Source organism: Gadus chalcogrammus, chromosome 9 (genome assembly GCF_026213295.1).
Source record: "Gadus chalcogrammus isolate NIFS_2021 chromosome 9, NIFS_Gcha_1.0, whole genome shotgun sequence".
NCBI classification, from domain to species: Eukaryota; Metazoa; Chordata; class Actinopteri; order Gadiformes; family Gadidae; genus Gadus; species Gadus chalcogrammus.
The window spans coordinates 25,381,610-25,402,705 of record NC_079420.1 but is presented as its reverse complement, the minus strand read 5'-3'; the positions used below and the strand labels follow the sequence as shown (position 1 = coordinate 25,402,705).

Genomic DNA, 21,096 nt, shown 5'->3' with positions numbered 1-21,096 from the left:
TATTGTTTTATTCATTATATATTATACTATATAATAATCATTATATACTAAAAAAATATTTATAATTATATATAAAACTGTATTATATCATTATATATTATTAAATATTATATTATTATATATTATACTATATCATATTACATTACGCGAGAAAGGGGCGTTTCCCCGTATCTCGCGGCCACCGTACCTACGGAAGGCAAACAAACCTGTTCTAGCTGCTAGCTAAGATAACTAGTGGGCATCGTCAACTCTCACGTAGTGACATTTTAACGAACTATTATACCTGTATATGTACTACATCATTCCGTTTCGATCATGGACTTGAAGGAGATCCTGTCACGACTTGAAATCGGCAACGAAGTGGAGATCGTGAAGGTTCTGCTCCAGTATAATCAAGAGGTGGGTCTGATCTGAACCAAAACAAACCACCAGGCTAGCGTTAGCATGCTAGCATTAGCATGATAGCTCTGTGCAGCAGGCAGCAGATCAATGCTGCTACTATAGTACTACTATACCACTACTACGATAGGCGGATCTGTAAGTGTAGTATATTATCTGTACATGTTCGCCCTCCGGTCAGTGCTTTCCTTTATGACACGAGTCACAATCACAACCATCACAGTTATCATATGTCAGCTGCTGAGATCTCTTCTTTGGATGCTGAATCCATGATATGCATTCAGCAGTATCTCTCATTAAAACGTACCTGATGTATCCGGATCTACATACCCCCAGAAACTGTATTTCACACGCGTTTGACGTTTTAGTCAGTATTTAATCTTTATTTCCTTATTGGTTTCAGAATAGTCAAACTTTTACATTTGACAAAAATGAAGAAAACCTTCAAATTGTAAGTACTGATTCCCACTTTCAATCCGCTGACGATGTGCATTTATAAGATAGTGTGATAATACGTTTCCTCTCCTTTCCTGTCTGATGTTAGAAGGTGTGTCGGAGTCTGTTGACGGCACTAGGAACCCAAGAGGGGCCGTGCTGCCAGAGGGCCTCCTTGGAGACCCTCCGCATCCTGTCCAGGGACAAGCGGGCTCTGGATCCCGTGGCCACCAGGGAGGGCCTGCTGGTCTTGGCCGGTCTGGCCCAGCTGCCCTCCGCCCAGGACGGCGCTGACCCAGCCGACAGTCTTCAGGAAGACACCCTGACGCCGGAGCAGGAGAGTGTGGTGGTTGAGGCGCTCAAGTGCCTGTGTAACGTGGTGTACAACAGCCCCGCGGCGCAGCAGGTCTGCGCCGACCTGAAGCTGGCACACAGTTTGTGCACGCACCTGCGCAGCCGCTGTGGCCGGCATGCGGTCGGCCTGTTCTCGCTGCGCCTCCTCTTCCTGCTGACGGCGCTGCGGCCTGACGTGAGGGCCAGCCTGCAGAGCCAGCTGCCCGCCGTGCGGCTGCTCCGGGAGGTCCTCGAGCGCACGCTACAGGTGTGCTGGGTCGGGCCGTACGAGGCCGGGGCCCCGGAGCCAGAGGCCACACCCCTTCCCACTGAGGACAATGAGCGAGCCATGGAGGCCCTGAAGGCCATGTTCAACCTCACCTTGACGGACCCCGCTGAAGAGGTGGGTGTTGGACCCTTTACTCTTTCTGCAATGGTGGAGCTCCTCGTATGTTATTTGTGTTGTAAGGCCTAATCAAACATAGGAGATAATGGGCAGACATCATTATGTCATCATACTTTCAACCAATGAAAAAAAAAAAAACATTGCCCCAAACTATCGTCTGCCTCAGAAATGTGATTTCAAGTTATAGAAACGACATCACGTGGCAAGAAATAAAATCCTTCTAAAGGATGTCAAGTATAGGATGGAATAAATTAATGCAGTAGTGTAGACCAATAGACCAGCCTTATAGTCTGTATCTGTCTGTTTGTTAAGACCCCAGGTTTATGGTTGATATTGTCTATGCCCAACTGTAAATCAGCCATGATTTGTGTTCAACTCACCTCCTCTCACGCTATATAGACGTGTTCCGAATTTGAGTAATTTTATTCCAAACGAGTGTTTAGTATCTCCCATAACCATCTTTTGTCCAACCCAGGTATGCTCATACAAACTGCCCTGGCTAAGTAGCTTTCTCCAATAGTGCCCCCAAACTAAGAAACCCACAAGTTTGGATTCTGTGATTACTCTCTCCTTCTCACTCACAGAGACTGAGGCACCCAGTTAGGACTCTGTGTGCGTCAAAGGCAGTTCTTACGCCACTGCTCATGCTCGCCACCTTAGAGTCTACAAGGAGAGCAGTGAGAATGATTGAATGTTAACTATCCTGATGATGCGCACAATGGTGAATTTTTGTATCGGACACTGTCAACATGGGGTCTTACCGAACACATCCTCAGTAGCACATCCTCAGTAGTTTGTTAACTTGATGGAGGCCAATTTAAATTTATATATGCATTTGCTGTCGCTAAATGTGTCTTGTCAAACTTAGCCTTCAATAATGTCATCAATAAGGTCAAATCCTGTAACATATATATATTTTTATTCACAAGAATCGTACTATCGACCAGCATTGTCAGATGTTAAGGAGACATATTATGGTGTTTTCCCAACAAGTAAACATAGTATATGAGTTCCAGAAAACATGTTTTTGAAGCTTTTGCTGGAAATTGCTTTTAGGAAAGAAAATCTCGCCTACCGCTATTCCCCTCTGTTTCAGTCTCTTCAGAATGTGCTGGTTCTAGTGTCTGTAGCTTTAATGCAAATGAGCTGCTGCCCATTGCATACAAATGAGATGTCAGACTGAACCACAGCATGGAGGAGAAGTGATTGTTGCCGCTTGTGGACTCTTATTACAGACTTGTATTGGGGGTTATCTCGGCTTTTGAGAAGGAAATTTGGCTTTGACTCTTTGAAGTCCAGATTGAACCGAGTCATGGAGGAGAAAGGGATTGTACTCCCCCTCGCTGCTGGACTGCCGCCGAGCTCCCCCCGCCGGAGCTGCGTATCTATACTCTGAGTGGAGGGGGGTGGGGAAGTGGGAGGTAATATTAAAATGTGCCTGCTTCCTACATAGGAGTCTGCACTGAAACAGACTCGCTCGTTTGGTAACTGTTGGCGGGGTACTTTCAGAAATGAACAAATATATATCATGTACGGACTTATTTCAAAGTTTGTATGTGGCAGCACCAGAGACCCAAAATAACCACCCAAATCCCAGGAAAAGTGTTGTTTTCAAAATATCTCCCCTTTAAAGCATCATACCAGAGCCGTACATTATCGTATTTTGAGGAAACCCATTGTATTCTCTACAGTAACACTGCGGTAACTAGACTAATGTGAGAACATTGTTTGAGTCAGGCCTTGAGCGAGGAGGCTGCAGCCGTAGCCTGGGAAAACAGGGAGCTCCGTCATGTGGTCCTCTGAAGGGGATCACCCTAAGGATTACCTTGCAGCCTGTTTAACGTATTATGGCTGACACACGCTTGGTCCCTTGTTGGTTGTAACGTAATAATGTGGTTGATTGGCAGACTTCAGAACCTAGCAGTGATCTCTTGGCTGGGGATGTGAGAGGGAGTAGTTCAGGGTGAGGGGGAGGGGTTTAGGGGGAGTGGGAGGGGTTTAGCAGGGTCTATAAGATTCTTGTAAACAGAGAGAGGTGGGGGCTTTCCAGCATTCTTTTTTGTCAAAAAAGATCAGTTATGAATTGTAATTGTATTGATAACATTATGAAAATCACTATTGATCATCATTAACTAAGGATTTGTCGAGGTGATTTTAAATTACAAACTAGTGGGAACTTAACATGTTGCAACTTTAAAGCTAACTCCCACTACCACCAATGAAATGTCTTCCTTTTGGTCTCCTGCTCTTCAGGATGGGCAGCACCAGGTCCGCCTGATCATCGGCGTCATGAGGCACCTCCTGCTGCTGAGGACAGAGACGGAGGAGAAGACGGAGGAGGCTCACAGGTTAAACCCTTCCTATAGTACCATGTTATTCGAGACGTGTCCTTCAAGAACCTCAATCAACGCTGGACTGTTCCTATCAATGTTCAAACCCAGTTCGAACCGTCATAAAGAGCATCCCTCTGGAGAATGCCAGGAATGTTCTGGATCCAGGGAGAATGCGGTGGCTTGTAAAAGTGATGGACGACATCGCCCTTTTAACCTGCGTGGCCACTGGCTGAACAGGGCTGTTCAGCTCCATCTATTGTGGAGATCTTTGTCTTGTTTGGCCTTTGTCTTCGCTTTCTTCTACCTTCTGGGGGGAGAAAGGAGAATAAACTTCTAGTGTTTCGAAATGGAGGGGAGGGTGCTTCTCGTTCTTCATACTTCTTAGTGATTCAGGCCAATGATCGATCCATGTGATTTATTTTCAGTATCTGATCCATCAGATAAGTGATTATTTAGTTGTTCTACTTTGCAGCCATGCAGTGAATCTTCTGAGCAACCTGCCCGCCGGCTGTCTGGACGTGCTGATCGATGTTCCCGTTCAGGGAGGCCAGGAGCAGTACGGTGGAAACAACATGGCCGCCGTCCAAGTGCTCCTGGATTTCTTGGAGAAGCGGATCGACAAGGTAAACACCGTCATCACCGAGTCATGATGACCGGTTCCCTGCTCCTGTGTGCGAGGTTTGATTAGTCGGGCTGGCGTTCCTCCAACTCAGCCATGTGCAGTGTGTCCTGGTTTTAGGCCTCTTCCACACATATACAGATATGTTTAAGAGCAATTTCTATGTTTACATTCAGTAACGGCTGTGCCTTCTACGTGTGTGGGTTCACCATGTCACGTAGCGCGAGACATTGCTGTCAGATGGTAGTATTGCTAGTATTACTACGACTACTACGAGTATTAATGCAGTTCAACACTGAAAATGTTGAATTGCCATCTGTGTGTTTTAATGAAGGCCACTAGGTTATAGGTTGTAAGTTTAATATAACCTCTTCTCCAAATCATGGCACACAGTTGATATTGGCATTGATGAGATAACAGTGTGATCTCTCAACTGCGTGTGTTGCTGAACTTTTTCATCCTAAGACACACTGTATCAGGGGTCTGAATCAAGAGGTCATAAGATACAACATCTCTCGCGTACAACATGTGAGAGAGCAGTCATGGGACACACCCCTAGAACCATTACAATCTAACTTTGTCTAACATTACCTAAGTGAAACACAATCCAAGAGTAAAGAATTTCATAACGATGCACATGAATAGATCAGTTTACTTTCATGTTACCTACACAAACTGTACACATATGAAAGCTGAGAGCACAAACCTTTCACCATGACCACAACTCGCTGAACTAGCTAGCGAATGACAATAACAATTTATTTGGAATGACAAACACAATCAAAGTTGTGTTTGATTGTGTTAAACCACCGTTGACACATAACCGAGTGTTCGGTTACCATTTTGAATCCTGACACCGTCTTAACAATAATAATTAGTGGCCTAGAGAGGGTTTCACTGGAAGTAGGACAAGGCCTCCGCTCAGAACACTCAACATGACCTTTCAATATAGGGGTTGAATGTAAGGACTGGTTCTCGATATTCATCGACTGATGTCACCGCGTTCGAAATTGACTATTTTGGTTTGGCTTGCATGGATTTGTTGTTTTTATTTGGAGCCTAAACCTAGCTCTACTAATAGCATCTTTACTTTGATTGGCATCACATATTGACGGGGTGCTCATTAGAGGTTGACCCTAAAGTACTACAGGGCTACCACCTGATAACGCACTCTGTGGTATTCACTCTACTCGACATTAAACCTAACCATAACCCTTTGTCATACATTTATAGATATTCTTATATATATTTGTTATATACACAACCATGCAAGGTGTTGTCCAAAAGCTCAGTTTTTATTGATGGAAGGCCAAAACCTTGTGGAAATGCTGCAATTTAAAAAATATCTGTCTCCATGTGGACTTGGTTGTGAGGGGTCTTCTTTGATAATTAATCTGTTCATTCTTTCAACGTACCTTTCATCAAGTGTTGGGCCCGGTCAAAGCATTCCCATTGTGGGTAGTATATGTGTTGGTGTGCTGTGTCCGGTCATAAGCAGGGGTCCAACTATAAGGAGGGCCTGACGCCGGTTCTCAGCCTGCTGACCGAGGGCTCCCGGCGCCACAGACACATCCGCAGGTTCATTAAGGCCCAGGTAACATTCCACATGTGTAACATATGTCAAAGGTGTGCTATCACCATTAATGAATACTTCTTGTCTAACAAGAATACCCAAGAGCACATATATGCAGTGCCACTGATATGCATTGAGTCCTCAGCTCACACTTAGGCCCAATCCCATTTCTACCCCTTACCCCTCCCCCTTGTTTTGAAGGGGTAAGGGGAAGGCGTTAAGGGTAGAAATGGGGGAGGGGTAAGGGGTAGAAATGGGATTGGGCCTTACACCATGCAGCGAGTCCTCAGATCACACTTACACTATGCAGTGAGTCCTCTTAGGCCATGTCCACAAGGCTACGATTTTTGTGTACAAACGCGGAAGCCTTGCACGTTTGGCCCGACCGTCCAGAAGGACCTGGAGTTTTCGGTGCCTGCAAACGCTTTAGGATTCATGAGAACCACAGACACGCAAATCATGATGTCATCACCCCACATACAGTTCTGTAGCAGAAACAGCACCACATATAGGCCTGAAATATGTACTACAGCGTTTCTACAGCGAGATGTACTGTGGGTCCCCTCAGGTGCTCCCCCCGCTGAAGGAGGCCAAGGTGCGGCCGGAGATCGGCACCACGATCCGGAACAAGCTGGTGCGCCTGATGACCCACGTGGACATGGGCGTGAAGCAGGGGGCCGCCGAGTTCCTCTTCGTCCTCTGCAAGGAGAGCGGTGAGAGGGGGTCTGGAGCAGGGCTCCTGATGCACCACACTACAGAGGGAGAACTGATTCTAGAAGGCACCCTCTCCTTCGTCTGTTTGATCCATGGTCACTCCAAACTAGGGATCGACCAGTATGGATGTTTTAGGGGCGATGCCGATGCCGATTCCATCAGCCTTAGCCGATGACCGATAAGGGCTGCCAATTTTCTTGAGCCGATATTTGGAGCCTATAGTGCTTTTGCTCCCTCAATCTACATAATAAAAATGACACAGTGATGATAAAAATGTTACAAGTCTCAATTTAAAAAAGAGCATTTATTGAACTCATTGTCTCTAAATCATGCCAGGGATTTCTTTTTATAATCGGCGACGTGTATCTGCCGATAAAAATAAATAAATGCAAATATCGGCCCGATATATCGGTCGATCGCTACTCCAAACAGGGTGCTGTGTGCTCTGCTTTTAAACAACTGTAGATAAAACCCACAAAACAACACAAGAAGGTGATTAAAAAGTTAGTGTTGTAATGTATCAACAAAGTATGAGCGGAGCGCGTTACTCATAAGGTCACGGGCGAGTACGCTTGGCTAGTTCTCCAATCTGGTACGATGTAGTGATGTGTGTTTGTTCCCGTCAGCGTCTGACCCTCTGCGTGTCTTTAACCACGGCTCACACGCTGTGCAGGGCACATAGGGCTAATTAGTGCCACAAAAACACCAATACTTCTCCTGGAATTGGCCTGGAGACCAGAACGGCCAATGCTGCTGGATGAAGTGAGTATGATGTTTGGGTCCATGTGTGTCTGTGTTGCTGCAGTGGACAACCTGTTAAAGTACACCGGCTACGGCAACGCGGCTGGACACCTGGTGGCCAAAGGCCTACTGGCCGGGGGGCGTGGAGAGACCAAGTACTCTGACGACGAGGACAGCGACACAGAGGAGTACAAAAGTGTTAAACCCTTGTGAGTAGGCCACCTGAGGTGATGTGCTGCTCATACCGTTTGTCTAGATCAGGGGTGATGCACCTCTGGGAATACCTGGTCGATGATGAGCTCATTCCTGTGTTTCCTCCAGAATCAACCCCATCACCGGACATGTTGAGGAGCCCATGCCTAACCCCATGGAGGAGATGACGGAGGAGCAGAAGGAGTACGAGGCCCAGAAGATGGTCATCATGTTGGACGAGCTGATCAGGTGAACACAGCCAGCCAATCAAGCAGATCTCTCTCTTGCCAAACTCAACGAGTTGCGTGTTTCCTTATTTCTGTTGTGTATATCTGACATATTGTCTCCCCGACATATTGCCTTTTTATTCTCAAATTTCTTTGTCGTTGACCTTTCCTGAGCGCACAAAAGCGAACCCTAGTGGAACACACAAAGGTAAGGGAGAGGCGGCTCCCTGCCAACCAGTTCATTAGCTGAAGAATCCGCTCGTTCGCACCGGTGTCAATTAGCCTGTAACCCGCAGCAGCATTCAGCCGCAGTCAATGGGAGCTACAGCAGTATCATTAATTATCACCTAATTGACAAATACACCCACAAATGCACACACACGTGCACGCAGACAGACACACATTCACATTGCGTTGGCCCTCAATGCTCCTTACATTCAGCTTTTCAATAACATGTGTCCCCCTCTCCATTTTATTCTGCTCATTTTGATGATCCAGTTGTTACACCAGACAGGGTGAGGGGGGGGGGGGGGTATTGTGGTAGCCAGAGACGGGGGTGAGTAGTAATGAGCCACGCGACACAGACGGCAGATTCCTTTCTCCCTCCCCCCCATGTGCTGAGCGCGCCCAGCCCGGTGATGTGTCCCTGAGGGGGAGAGGTGTGTAGTGCGTGGAGCAGCCCGCTCTCAGGAGATCACTCAAAGACCTGCAAGAATGTGCTCCCAAAACTGCTTAACTGGCCCTCCAATTAGCACATACCCTCAGCCCCAGCGCGCCCCCCGACCCCCGCCCCGGTGTCAAGGAGGAAGACATGGACTTCTCCTTCTAATTGGGGGGAGGGAGTACAATACGAGGGTGACAGGAGGACGAACGGGCCGCGGCTTTGTTTGTTTGTTTGATGGGTCGTCGGCAGCCGTCCTTTACCGCACGGCTCCAGGACCCTTGATGTGTGACATGGACAGGTGGTCACGCACACGCACACGCACGAGCACACCCCCGTACAAGCAAGCGCACCTACAGCTCTGAATCTCTTCCTAAGAACACCTGTTGCATTGGATTCCTAAATGAACCAACTGAAAGTCAAATCCGTTGTGTCGTGTGTGTGTGTGTAAGAATCTCACATTAATGCAAATGTGTGTTTTAATCTTTTGATTGCGTGATTCATTGATAAATGGGCCGGTGAGTGATTAGGGGACACGGTGCACATATAATTGGATTAGTTTGGAGGGGCACCCCGGGCTTTGAGGAGCTTAGACGGGGCACTGATCCTGTAATTAAACAGGCTTTAGAAAGGAGGCCGGACAGGGGGGGAAGAGGGACAAACAGCGCAGAGGAGGGAGGGGCTTCTGAGGGTCATTGAAACCTAGAGATAAAAGGCAAAGTAAAGATGTACAACGTCAGCTTCATGATTTGAAGCTGACGGGGGTCAGCTTCAAATCATCAAACAGTTCAACAGTCCAATTATTAATATTGTATATTTGTATTTTTTTGGAAGCCTAAATAAGTAATGAGAGATATGACTTCAGAATTACAAGCATTTCTTTATGATGTATGGCCTCGTACGGAGATACGAGGTTTTGTGGATGCGTCACTGTGTCCTGTACAGTGTGGGCCTTTATCCTCCCACACCCCATCACAGAATGGGATCAGTGTGTGGGTTTGACTGAACCTGCCCTTCTCGTCCACAGGAAGGGGGTGATCCAGCCCATGGGGGTCAGGAAGGACTGCACCGTGGCCCCCCTGGAGGAGACCCTGCGCCAGCACACCCACGAGAGCTCCGGCTCTGACACAGACTAGCCCCCCCCCCGTTTCCTAGGATACTTCAATTAGACCGCTGACGTAGGCCCCTGACGAAGGACTTCCTTTCTGCTGGAGCTCTATTGGCGTCTCTGAAGGTGATGCCCGACAAACTGCCACCACATCCCGTCGAAGGAGCCCTGAGCCAACGGCCCACCGCTCCAGCTGACCTCTGTGCACTGCCTTTTACTAATAGTCTTTGTATCCTTTAATGGCATAGAAACCTGTTGCTATAGTAACAGCCGCAATTCTGTTGATCTTGTCGTACGACTGCACACACCGGCCCAGAACGAGGGTGTCTCCGGCCTGCTGAGGGGGTTTGTCGGGCGGTGGGAGCTCCCAGAGCCGTAAGCAGAGGGAGGGATGCAGCGTGGCACTTCATGTTCAGGGTCTTCACGTTTAGTTGGTTCCCTCAGTGTGCACCTTTCCCATGTAAACATTGTTTAAAGATGTAGGTAGAACCCCCATCCTGGTTGCTGCTTTATGTAGAGCCCGCTGTGGCCGCCAGGAACATGGCGAAAACTGTTTTGTGAAAATATAAATTGCAAAGAAAAAAAACCAAATTATGTAGCATTTGTCAATAATAGTAAATCAGAACTTGCCATATTTATTAACTTAATGAGTAACATTGGATTGTTTTTGCCTTATCTTGATTGCTTGCTTATTTAATCATTGTTTTCTTTTGCCACAATGAGTGTATATTCTTTGTTCTGTATTTGAGAGATGAATACCTTACTATTGCTGCAATATTGTTGGTTGAACAGAGCTCAAGGTCGCATGGTCGCCCATAGCGATATGATGTGGGAGTGTGTTCGCTGAGCATCCATAAAGTTAGACAATGAATGGAGGATTCTCTTAACTTATAAGTAATGGATGTGTCACTTGTTGATCTTTTGGTTGCCTAACACTGTCTGAGTGCATTTGTAGAGTACACTGCCTTGTTTTGTTACACAAATGGTATTTTATATCGCGTGGATGATTCCACTTGTTTTTTTCACCTCTGCATACCTGAAGTGGATGCTTAATAAACGTCAAGGTTTCCCCCATAGAAAGCAAACAATTGGAAGAGTCCTAATGCTTCTGATGCACATGTTGCAGACTAACCACTTTTTCACCGCTTCTCTTGCAATGTTATTAAAGCCAGAAAGAAGGAATCGATTGTCATTAAAGTTAACCAGCAGATTGTGTCGTCGGTCAAATATGTCTGGTAAAGTCCACCTGCCACTTGTTCTCTAACCTTGGAAGAGAAAGGTTCTTCATGTTGTTGATAGGACTCCTGACTGTATGGTTAGACGTAAAGATTACATGAACAGGAGAGGCGAGACCAACGCTGTAAAATTCTTTATTAGTTCAACTTATTCTGTAAGTTGTAAGTGCTTAAAATTCAATATTCATACAAGTGAACTGTACATGGAAATATTGCAAACATAAACCATCTTTACAAAGACCACCCACGCCCTTTGCCATGCAAACCACTGGAAAGAAACTGATATGATATGAACACATGGAGTAGACAATGCATCACAGATAGTTATCTCTGCATGCTAAAAATAACCCTGTTGCCATTCCAGTGTATTATGGGCTGGGCAGTGATGTGTTCTGTGTCTTCGCTGCCTTTAGGAAGCAGAGCTCATTCAGGCTCAGAGCCGTTCTCATGTTTTACCGACGGACTAGCGCTGCAGACGGGAGTATGACGCACCACAAGACAACGGTGTAACGTGCTCACAAGTCAAACGGCGGAGCTGACAGAAGCCCTGAAGATGAAGTGACACACTTTCAAGCCCGGGCTTAATCCACACGACTGACGATGGCTCTTGACTGGGTGGGGGGCCCCACCCAGTCTCCCTGGCTCCTCATGAGCTCCTCGATCTCCGCGCTCCACCCCAGTAAGTGGGCCATGCGCTGCACCGAGTCCAGCAGGTTTCCCAGCTCCAAGTGGTCCGCCCTGCGGAGCGGCGTCTTCAGGAAGGGCCCCACGGCGTGGCGGTTCAGCAGCAGACGGGGGACCGAGGCCCGGACTGTGTTCACCAGGCTGGCAAAGGGCTCGATCTGGGGCACAGAAAACAGGTGAGACCTGGGGCCGGCAGCGGTCCCCCTACATGTATGGAGAGCACAGCTGCAGAGGCCCTTCAGCCTGCTGTGAGTTCCTAACGCTCTGCAGGCTGGAGGAGGAGCCAGATCATTAGTCAATGATTACCTTTAATGTACTCCATACCTTTTTCAAAACATTTACATTACAGAGGAATGAGATTGACATAATAGATCAGAACAATAATAATTCTTCCTTGGCGTTCATAGGTTGGTTCTACATTGCATGCAGACACTATCTGTAAAGCCTTCTCTGAAACGGGGAACACATGAGGGACGGATTGTCCAACTTGAACAAAAGAGTTTTTGTTTTACCTGTAACGATGTTCCCATAATGATCAGGAGATCTGCTTTGGGGAAGTCTTCAGAATGCAGGAAGTACTTCTGTGGAAGGTCTTCTCCGAAGAAAACCACGTCTGGCTTCACCGTTCCGGCACAGAAAGAACACGTGGGCACCTCGCCACTCATGATGGCCACCTGTGGAGGCAGAGTGATGCTTTAACCCCTAGCCAGGAAGGGCTGGGTGGTTCTTGGAGCATGGCGACCTCTGACCTTGGCGTCTTCAGCGGGGTAGGGTGTGTAACACAGGTGACACGAAGCGGTGGTGAAGTTACCGTGGGCTTCCACCAGCTTATCCTCAGGAATGCCGCACACTTTGGACCCCAATGAAAATGGTTGCAAACGTATCAAACAGACGTTTTGACAGTTTTCAGAGAATTCTGAATAACAGTGCTTAATATTGAAGCACTACACACTCGCGCCTAGGGGTGTGACGATACACTCAGCTCACGAGACGAGACACGATATTGGGTTCACGAGAACGAGACGAGACGAGATTTTAAGAAAACTACAATGACAAAATATATGACTGGACCAACAGACTTTTATTTAACCAAGTCGCGCATGCATTTTGAAATGTTTTATTATAACTCTTTACATGCATGAAATTGAAACTAAAACTAAAATTTATTCAAAATTTAAGTGCAAACAATATTATGTGCAAAACCGTTTTCGCGGTTATTCAGCCTCTTCTTCTCCTCCGGAAAAACACGACCGCATTGCATTGTGGTATACGGGAGTAACATGTAGGGTACATCGTATGTACACTCAAATTTTGGGTATTTCAAGTGCATTATATATAGTGCATGAAATTAACCACTGAGAATTCGAACACCACAACAAAATGGCGAGCACCCTATATAGTACACTATATCCGTGATAGGGAACGATTTCGAACACAGCTTATGGCTGCTTTCGATGCTTCCCCTCCTTCTCCTCCTCTTCTTTTCCTTCGTCTTCTTTAGGTTCTGGCAGGCTAGATGTAGAAAAGGCGCATTAATGCCTCCACAGGCGACAAATAGGAGTTTGGATAAATCACAAAAACTCACGAGACAGATTTTTAACGCGACGGGTAATTTCGTCGAGGCTAATCGCGAAAAATTGGTCGCGAGATCTCGTGGCACGAGATCTCGTCACACCCCTATTCGCGCCACACACTCACTCTTCTCCAGGCCATCGATGTTCTGGGTGTAGACGCGCAGCAGCAGCCCCCTAAGGTGCAGCAAGCGGATGAAGTAGTGGATGTAGTTGGGCCGGTGGCGGCCGGGGTACAGCTCCCTGGCCAGCGAGAAAAAGGCTTGCGGGCATTCCGAGAAGTAGTCGATGTTGAACACCGCTTCGGGGTAAGGAAGGTCGTAGCGCTCCAGGTTGGAGTACAGGCCTGTCCCCGGCGTTCTGCAAGGGGCACACAGGCTGCTGAGTGTTGACTCTGTGTGTGTGTGTGTGTGTGTGTGTGTGTGTGTGTGTGTGTGTGTGTGTGTGTGTGTGTGTGTGTGTCACCTGAAGTCAGGGATCCCGCTGGCCGTGCTGATGCCCGCCCCTGCCACCACCACGATGTTCTTACAGCGGCCCAGCTTCAGCAGGCGGGCCACTGAGGCCAGCCCGCCCCGGGAGGAGGACTTGACCCTGGCCCGGGGGCCCTCCTTGACAGGCGGCGATGGAGCAGGCTGATCATTCTGCGTAGAACTGGACGCGTGGCGCATGTTGACACCATCCAAGGCGTGGCTGAAAGACCCTTCAATATTATTAATCCCCCCCACTTCTCAGAGGCCTGGCCACCCAATCAGAGGCATCAGGATCCATGATATTGAGTACCATAACGGTGATGAAGGGCGACTGAGGAAGCCTTAATGGTGATGAAGAGGTAGCCGAGGGAGCCTTACCCCAGAGGAGACTCCTGCCCACTGACCCTCATCTGGCTGAGGTCCTGGGCCAGGGCTGAGTCTGTATGCTTCCTGCGCTGCTTCCCGTACGGGCCGGGCGCCAGTTCCTTGGGCGGTCCTGGGGCCGCCCAGCCGGGCCTGGGAGGCAGCGCTGCGGGTCAGCCTGGGGGCCGCAGGGTGGGGGGACTGCTCCACTGCGGGCCGCAGTCTGCTCATTTTAGAACCGCCTGAGACAGAGAGAAACACAACAACAGCCTTAACAAAGCTCAGCTTTGACTCTTTGCATCATCCAATATTTAGTCATAATATTGTTCAAAGTTATTGGGTTAATATATTTGATTTGTATTCTTATAGATCTTAATACGTAATTGTGTTGGGACGTATCTTCATATATTCACTTATTTCCCCTTCAATAAACACGTAATTCTTGCTCCTCCCGCCCCTTCTTTACTCGCTGCGCGGAGCCATATTTAAAAACCGGTTAAGCTGAAATCACTGCAGAGCTCCTTTTGTGTTTACCCCCCCTTCGCTCTGAGAAAAGAAACATGTTTTAAAACAGCCTGCTTCCCAACAAAAGGTAATGGCTGTAATATATTTAGGGCTGCCACCACCCCCACCTCAACCTCACAATCTATGCTAATACAGTCCACAGCTGTGGCAGCTTTACTGGTCAGGGAAAGCCCAGGGTTCTTCTCTTGTTGGCAAGGGAAGGGGTAAGAATAGGATGTCAACAGTGAAAGAGAAGCCTAGATTGACTGTGTGTCAACAAACCCAGCCGAGAGAAAAAGAGTATGGAGGCCCCCGTCCAGAACGGAGAAGGTATAAAGATAAATGATGCGGAGACAGGATTCTAAAAGAGACTGAGAGACTCTCCAAGCTCTTCCAATCTACGGAATGAGGTGAGTTCCAGACATGATGAATAAATAACACATATGATCATATCACACTGACGAGTGCTGCAGATTACTCTACTGTTTAATATAATATTAACAGGCCACATTTTTATTCTCTTCAGGCATTGCTGAAGGCCTCTGCAGGCTACGCGGACCCCATAAATCACCAGCCCACTTATTAGGGTCAGGCCCAGATGGTCTCCCCCCCCCCCCCCCCACAACGTTCCTTAGCAGCTCTGCAGGCTGAGCAGGCCAACAGGGGCAGGGAGGGCACAAGAGACACTAGGGTCACAGTAGGGACATAATGCAGGATTGAAACAGTTGGTCTGCGTTCCATTAGTGTAATCCGGTGCAGAAGAGGGTTAACTACACTTTTATTCACATTGGTCAAGACTGTAGGATAATGTGGAGCAAGAACCCAAAAATAACACCCAGAATGTTTGATCAGTAAGAAGATGCTCCTTTAGACTTTTGATCCTATGTTGTCTACACGTCTTTCATTATCAGGGTCAGGCATCCATCCAATAAAGTATTGTTTTAGATCCTGTATAAGGCAGAGAAAGCCAAGCTAGCACAACACCAGGAAAACCCTCTTTTTAAATTCCATGCTCCTATCCAGCGGGATTAGAAATGTAAGGCCACACGCCCGCTGTATGGGGAAGGCCTAGAGGGTTTTGACGCATGGGGAGACGGTTCACATGGGAGGGTTTGGACGCATGGGGAGACGGTTAACCAGGCAGCTGAAGAGGGGGGACGGGCTGGTGGAGCCAGCAGGGTGATGGCGCTTTGGCGAGCTGGATCAGGAGGAGGTTAGCAACAGGTTGCTCTGCTGTGGAATGAGATGACGGACTGATTGACTGACGCAGGAGAAATTGGCAAATAGTCTCCGATGTTGACCGTGCCCCATGAGCACACCGTAAACCAGACGGTTTTCAACATTATTGTAAAATATTAAGTTATTAACCTCTATTTTTATTTGGTACCTCAACATTTTCAGGAATCGCTTGTACCGTTAAAAACATTCATACAATGACACATAAATACATCTATCATTCTGTTTGCCTAATAGGATGGACAATGGACTTAACGTGGTAGTTGCAGACCTAGGGCTTTGCTCCCAGATGCTGCTCTGTTCCAACTATTATTCCTGACAAATAATAATGACAAATAAATCCCTGGAGTAATGACAAAGGCTTTAAGGAACCAGGAGCCGGCCCCTCTGCCTTTCAGAGTCTGACTCTCCCACTCTGGCCCCGGCCTCAATGCCCTGCCCAATGGGGTCTGAAGGGCCCTGGACCACCAGGGGTGGAGCCCCTCATACAGGGGTACAGTAATCTAATTAGGCCTGTCCCACAACACTGCTCACCACTTCCGAACTCACCAACCACCCCAAAAGCCTGCCTTCCCGGGATAATCCCTCTTAAACGCTTGACGTTTGTTCTCTGACATTTGTTCTGCTTCATTCCAGAGCTGGAAGGTGCCCAGTCTGATTAAAGGATTCCTGTATTTCATCACACAATAAAATTTACAACATCTAGTGCACTTCACTTTGACCCCCTCAGATGAACATATTAACCTTGTTTCACAAACCTTAATCACACACAGTCATATTTTGCTGAATTGCCTTAACGCCTAAAAAATATTTGTCCTGTTTCACAAACACCTAAAAGTAAGAAGACCCACACTTTGACCCCTACTGCCCCCCGCTGGCAAGTTGGTTGCCACGGAGACCTCTCCAATACTCTGAGAGGCAGAAGCCTTGTTCTCTGTCCCCAAGCGTTCACTAATGACATATCACTTTGTGTTGCATCTTTGTTGGACTCTCACTACATACATTCAAAGCAATGGGGTCTAATTTGTGTTGTATATTGTTTGCTTCAACAGTAGGGAAGGTGGGATGGAGAGGGGTAGATGGAGAGGGGCAGGGGGGGATAGATTGAGAAGCTAGGCCACTAATTGATTTATAACCGTGATTGTTGTGTAAGCACGCCACTAAAACTGTGGTTACGCTGCCATCGTCTGGACATTAACAATATTGCAGACATCAGGCCTATTGAACACATCTAGAAGTTAGACATTTGATTTCGTACCGTTTCTCACAATATGTTGGGTCGAGGTCAGACTCAAACCGGCATCCCACTGGTCATGTAGATAGATGTATACATTTATGTCGCCGTGGGAGCAGTATTCCATAGACGGCTGTATAGTGAGCTTGGTAGGGTAAAATGACATTGGTATGTCTTAAAATTGGTTTACTGGAATGAACATATCAAAAATATTCTTCAACCATGTTTCTATTATATAGTGTTAGAATCCTATGTCAAAACGGATTGCAGAGAAATGATGCGTGTGGCCCTTTAAGGCCCCGCCTGCCATGGCGAGAGGCCTCAGTCGGAAGTGGTACTGATACTGGTCCTATGTGGCCATAGTATGGAAGCTCCTCTTTTAGCCATCTCAGACAGATGAGAATAGGTATTTTTCAAACTTATAAGTGTTTAAACGTGTTGTGAAGCCTAAAAAAAATGCCCATATTTTTTGTCCGTCTTATTGTTGTGGATGTTACTCCGTACAGTCCCACGTTCACATGTTACATGCGAGCCAGGTTTGCAGCTTTTACCACCAGATCAGTTTGTTGGTCACTGCATTAAATCCAAATGGTCTAACCATTTTGGTTGCAGTTGAAAGGTGTGCATCATTCAGCATGTGTACAACGTTTCATGATTAAAGAGGAAATGGCAGCCTGTTGAAATCTTTAACTTCAGGCACCACCTATGGGTTATTCGGGCCTGTCCTCTGCATCCCTAACTCATTTTACAAGCTCTGCAAGCCTGTCAATTTACACACCGCCGAAATTGTCAGAAATAACTATATAAAAAAAGAATACTAACTAATATAATAGGGTTCCTACAGATTTTGTAGGACCCCTTAAAAGAAGAATATGCAGAATGAGTAGCCAATGTAAACATGATACGAGGCAGCAGTTATTGATACTAGTATAAGCTATTGAAACTAAACATTATGGACTAGTATGTAAACATATGGTGTACCCGACGTGTCTGAATTTACAGGGAACTGTGAATTCAATATGAGTAGAAGAAGTATTCTGTAGTGGGCTATAGAGACCCAGAAGGTTGCAGGTACAAGTCTTTGAGCACGACATCAAACAAAATGGTCCCCACTCTAGATGGTTGATCCATGGATGTGAGATAAAGTCCCAAACTGTGATAAATGATCTCATATCACTGAGTGACAGGCCTGTGATAAATGATATAGCACTGTGTCAGGCCTGTGATAAATTATATCATATCACTGTGTGAGAGGCTGTGATACATGTTATATCACTGAGTGACAGGCCTGTGATACATGATATCATTATCACTGAGTGACAGGCCTGTGAGAAATGATATAGCACTGTGTCAGGCCTGTGATAAATTATATCATATCACTGTGTGAGAGGCTGTGATACATGTTATATCACTGAGTGACAAGCCTGTGATACATGATATCATTATCACTGAGTGACAGGCTGTGAGAAATGCACACCATCTTCCTTTCTTCTTCTTACCTTGCTAAAAGGATGGATTCAAGGAACACAACAGAAAACCATCTATTCCACACTCAAAGCTATTGTCTTGAGCAGCCTCTTGTTCATGCATGATGAATAAAAAAAAGAGGAAATTTTCTGAATTGCATTTCCCAGCATGCACGGCAACCCTAATATTTGAACGCTGCTACCAGGCTCATCACAAAGGAATACCTGGTGTTGTCCAAGAACACACCTTGTGACTAATGGACAATGAATGCTTCAGAAATGTCTGGATTATTGTTCAAAGCCAATGCATTTGTGTTCCCTCTTCAAGTAAACATTCAGAGAATGATGAGGACTTGACAGCTCCTCGGGTGCCCACTACAGAATCTAAAGTCGGACGGACTGGACAGGATGGGGTCCTCCAATAAGCCCATCAGGGACCAGCTCAGGCTAGGACCCCTGCAGAACCCTGTCCCTATCAGGGACCAGCTCAGCCTAGGACCCCTGCAGAACCCTGTCCCGGTGCAGGGTTCAGCTCAGGTTAGGAGCCCTGCAGAACCCCGTCCCCATCAGGGTCCAGCTCAGCCTAGGACCCCTGCAGAACCCCGTCCCTATCTGGGTCCAGCTCAGCCTAGGACCCCTGCAGAACCCCGTCCCTATCAGGGTCCAGCTCAGCCTAGGACCCCTGCAGAACCCCGTCCCTATCAGGGTCCAGCTCAGCCTAGGACCCCTGCAGAACCCCGTCCCGGTGCAGGGTCCAGCTCAGCCTAGGACCCCTGCAGAACCCCGTCCCGGTGCAGGGTTCAGCTCAGTGCCGCTCTGCCACAGGGCGGCACTTTTGAAACCTGATCAGACGACGGAACAAAACGCAGAAGGAGAAACACGCCGCGGAGGGCTGATCCGACGACAGCTCAAATACGAAGAACCGGGCTCGACTAAAAACATGAACCTAACACCACGGTCGATAAATAGTGACGGTTGGCCTACTTGTTTAGATGCTTCTTCTTCCTGAAACAACACATGAAGATTGGGTCTGAGGATGTGCGTGTGCGTCACTTCCACTCAGCGCAGGAAGGCGCGCTGTGACCGATCCAATCAGGGTCCAATCCCGCCAAAATATACCAATAGAGCGCAACAGTGTGGTTCTGGAAGTAAAAATCCCATCCATTTTCATCATAGAGATTTTCATTAAAAGCCTTAATGTCGTAAGTAACCATTACAATTATATGTACCACACGCCGTTATATTGTAACGGCGTGCTCCTGTAGAAGCCACAAGTTAAACGGGGCAACAACAAGTTATTTAGAAAAACACGTTTGATTCGCGATGTCATTGAAACCACTACACTACCCATAAATCCTGATGTGTGATAAGCGATTTTGATTGGTGGAGCTCCCCGCTAACAGGAAACGTTTACTGCACCCGCGAAAGTGAATGGGCCCAACCAAGCCCACAGGAACAATGCATACTTCTATGATATGTCCATGAATGGCCTCCTCTACAAATGGTCAAATCTCCTAGGGCCTCTACGAATAGTCAAATCTCCCAACCTTCATGCCTCGTTTCCTTAACCTTTGTGGAAAACGTCATCGGGTCAAGGAGAGATGAAAAGGTGCTTCCTTTCGAACATAGGAAAAGACAGCACTGTTAAAAATGAAATCGACTCCACTTTTCCTAACCGACGTCATTTCGCGACGGCGGGTATTGTCGACCTCTAGCGTCTCTAGTTTGAAACTACAAATTTCCGAAGATTGACAACATAATGCTCTGATAATGCCTGGCTGCAGCATAATATCAGAGCCCGTCTACGAAGAGCCTGGGCACTCCCTATACGCCCCATTGTAACGATTTTGATTGTAGTTCCATGAGACATCCACTGGGGGTGATCGCTGGCGAGTCCAGATTGAATGGGAGTCTATGGGGCTAAACGGCTAATTATGCCTCTTTCACCTGCTTGTCGTTGAAATATCGCAAATTGTATTGTAGATTCCGCAAGTTCAATATAGATTATGGTTCAAAAGTCAAATGAGTGAGTACTTATGTCCTTTCGATTTCTTACAGTTTGGGCCGTTGTTGGCCAAACACGCTAGCATTCTGCTAATGAATGCTGATTGGTCAGGGACGGACTTGCGACTGATTACGACCAGAGACCCCTCTTGACGGCATCTGAAGCTGAAGAGCATTCAGAAACGTGGTCTCAATTTTTGCGTACTGTATTTATATTTTCCTGCAGACCCTTTTATGTTTTAGTATTGTTACGTATTTTAAGAATCTAAGCTACCCACACATAGACCCAATGAAGACCAAACATATTAGCCGTAAATACCATACATAGCCACAAGGGGAGCCTTACTGAAGGCTGCAATAGATACTTTATCCACAGAGGGCAGCACCACAGACCAAGCGAGGAAAACCGAGGATTACGTCCCACCGGTTTTCTGCAAGTCTTCCGGTCCTCCGAGTCCATAAGAAAGCCTCCACATCGTGGAGACAGGTAGAATTCTCCAGGCAGCGCTAGGGCATGCGTGGGTTGATGTCTTAGACCAGCTAGGAGAACACTCTCGCACGTGCTAAGGCACATCTTCAATCTCTCTT

The 21,096-nt window shown here is 47.1% G+C and overlaps 2 protein-coding genes across 3 annotated transcripts; one reads left to right on the top strand and one right to left on the bottom strand.

The window, feature by feature from the left end:
- The first annotated feature begins 185 nt into the window (after positions 1–185).
- Positions 186–13,220, top strand: ric8b (RIC8 guanine nucleotide exchange factor B). Of its 2 annotated transcripts, none has more exons than XM_056598347.1 (10): positions 186–399; positions 803–850; positions 944–1,570; positions 3,827–3,921; positions 4,379–4,529; positions 6,024–6,119; positions 6,667–6,811; positions 7,618–7,762; positions 7,875–7,994; positions 9,661–13,220. In XM_056598347.1, exons 1-10 carry the CDS (start codon positions 316–318, stop codon positions 9,767–9,769), a joined length of 1,620 nt encoding a protein of 539 aa, XP_056454322.1. In that variant the 5' UTR covers positions 186–315; the 3' UTR covers positions 9,770–13,220. The 2 variants fall into 2 exon arrangements, with proteins under 2 accessions (XP_056454322.1, XP_056454321.1); XM_056598346.1 differs by having other exon boundaries at positions 6,021–6,119.
- On the bottom strand, positions 10,286–20,087 carry si:dkey-103i16.6 (uncharacterized protein LOC557125 homolog). Its single transcript, XM_056598348.1, is given in 8 exon segments — positions 10,286–11,818; positions 12,173–12,334; positions 12,410–12,510; positions 13,359–13,591; positions 13,697–13,921; positions 14,080–14,177; positions 14,179–14,306; positions 20,052–20,087. Coding segments are annotated over 7 exon segments (1,197 nt in total). The 5' UTR covers positions 14,296–14,306; positions 20,052–20,087; the 3' UTR covers positions 10,286–11,557.
- Positions 20,088–21,096: the final 1,009 nt, after the last annotated feature.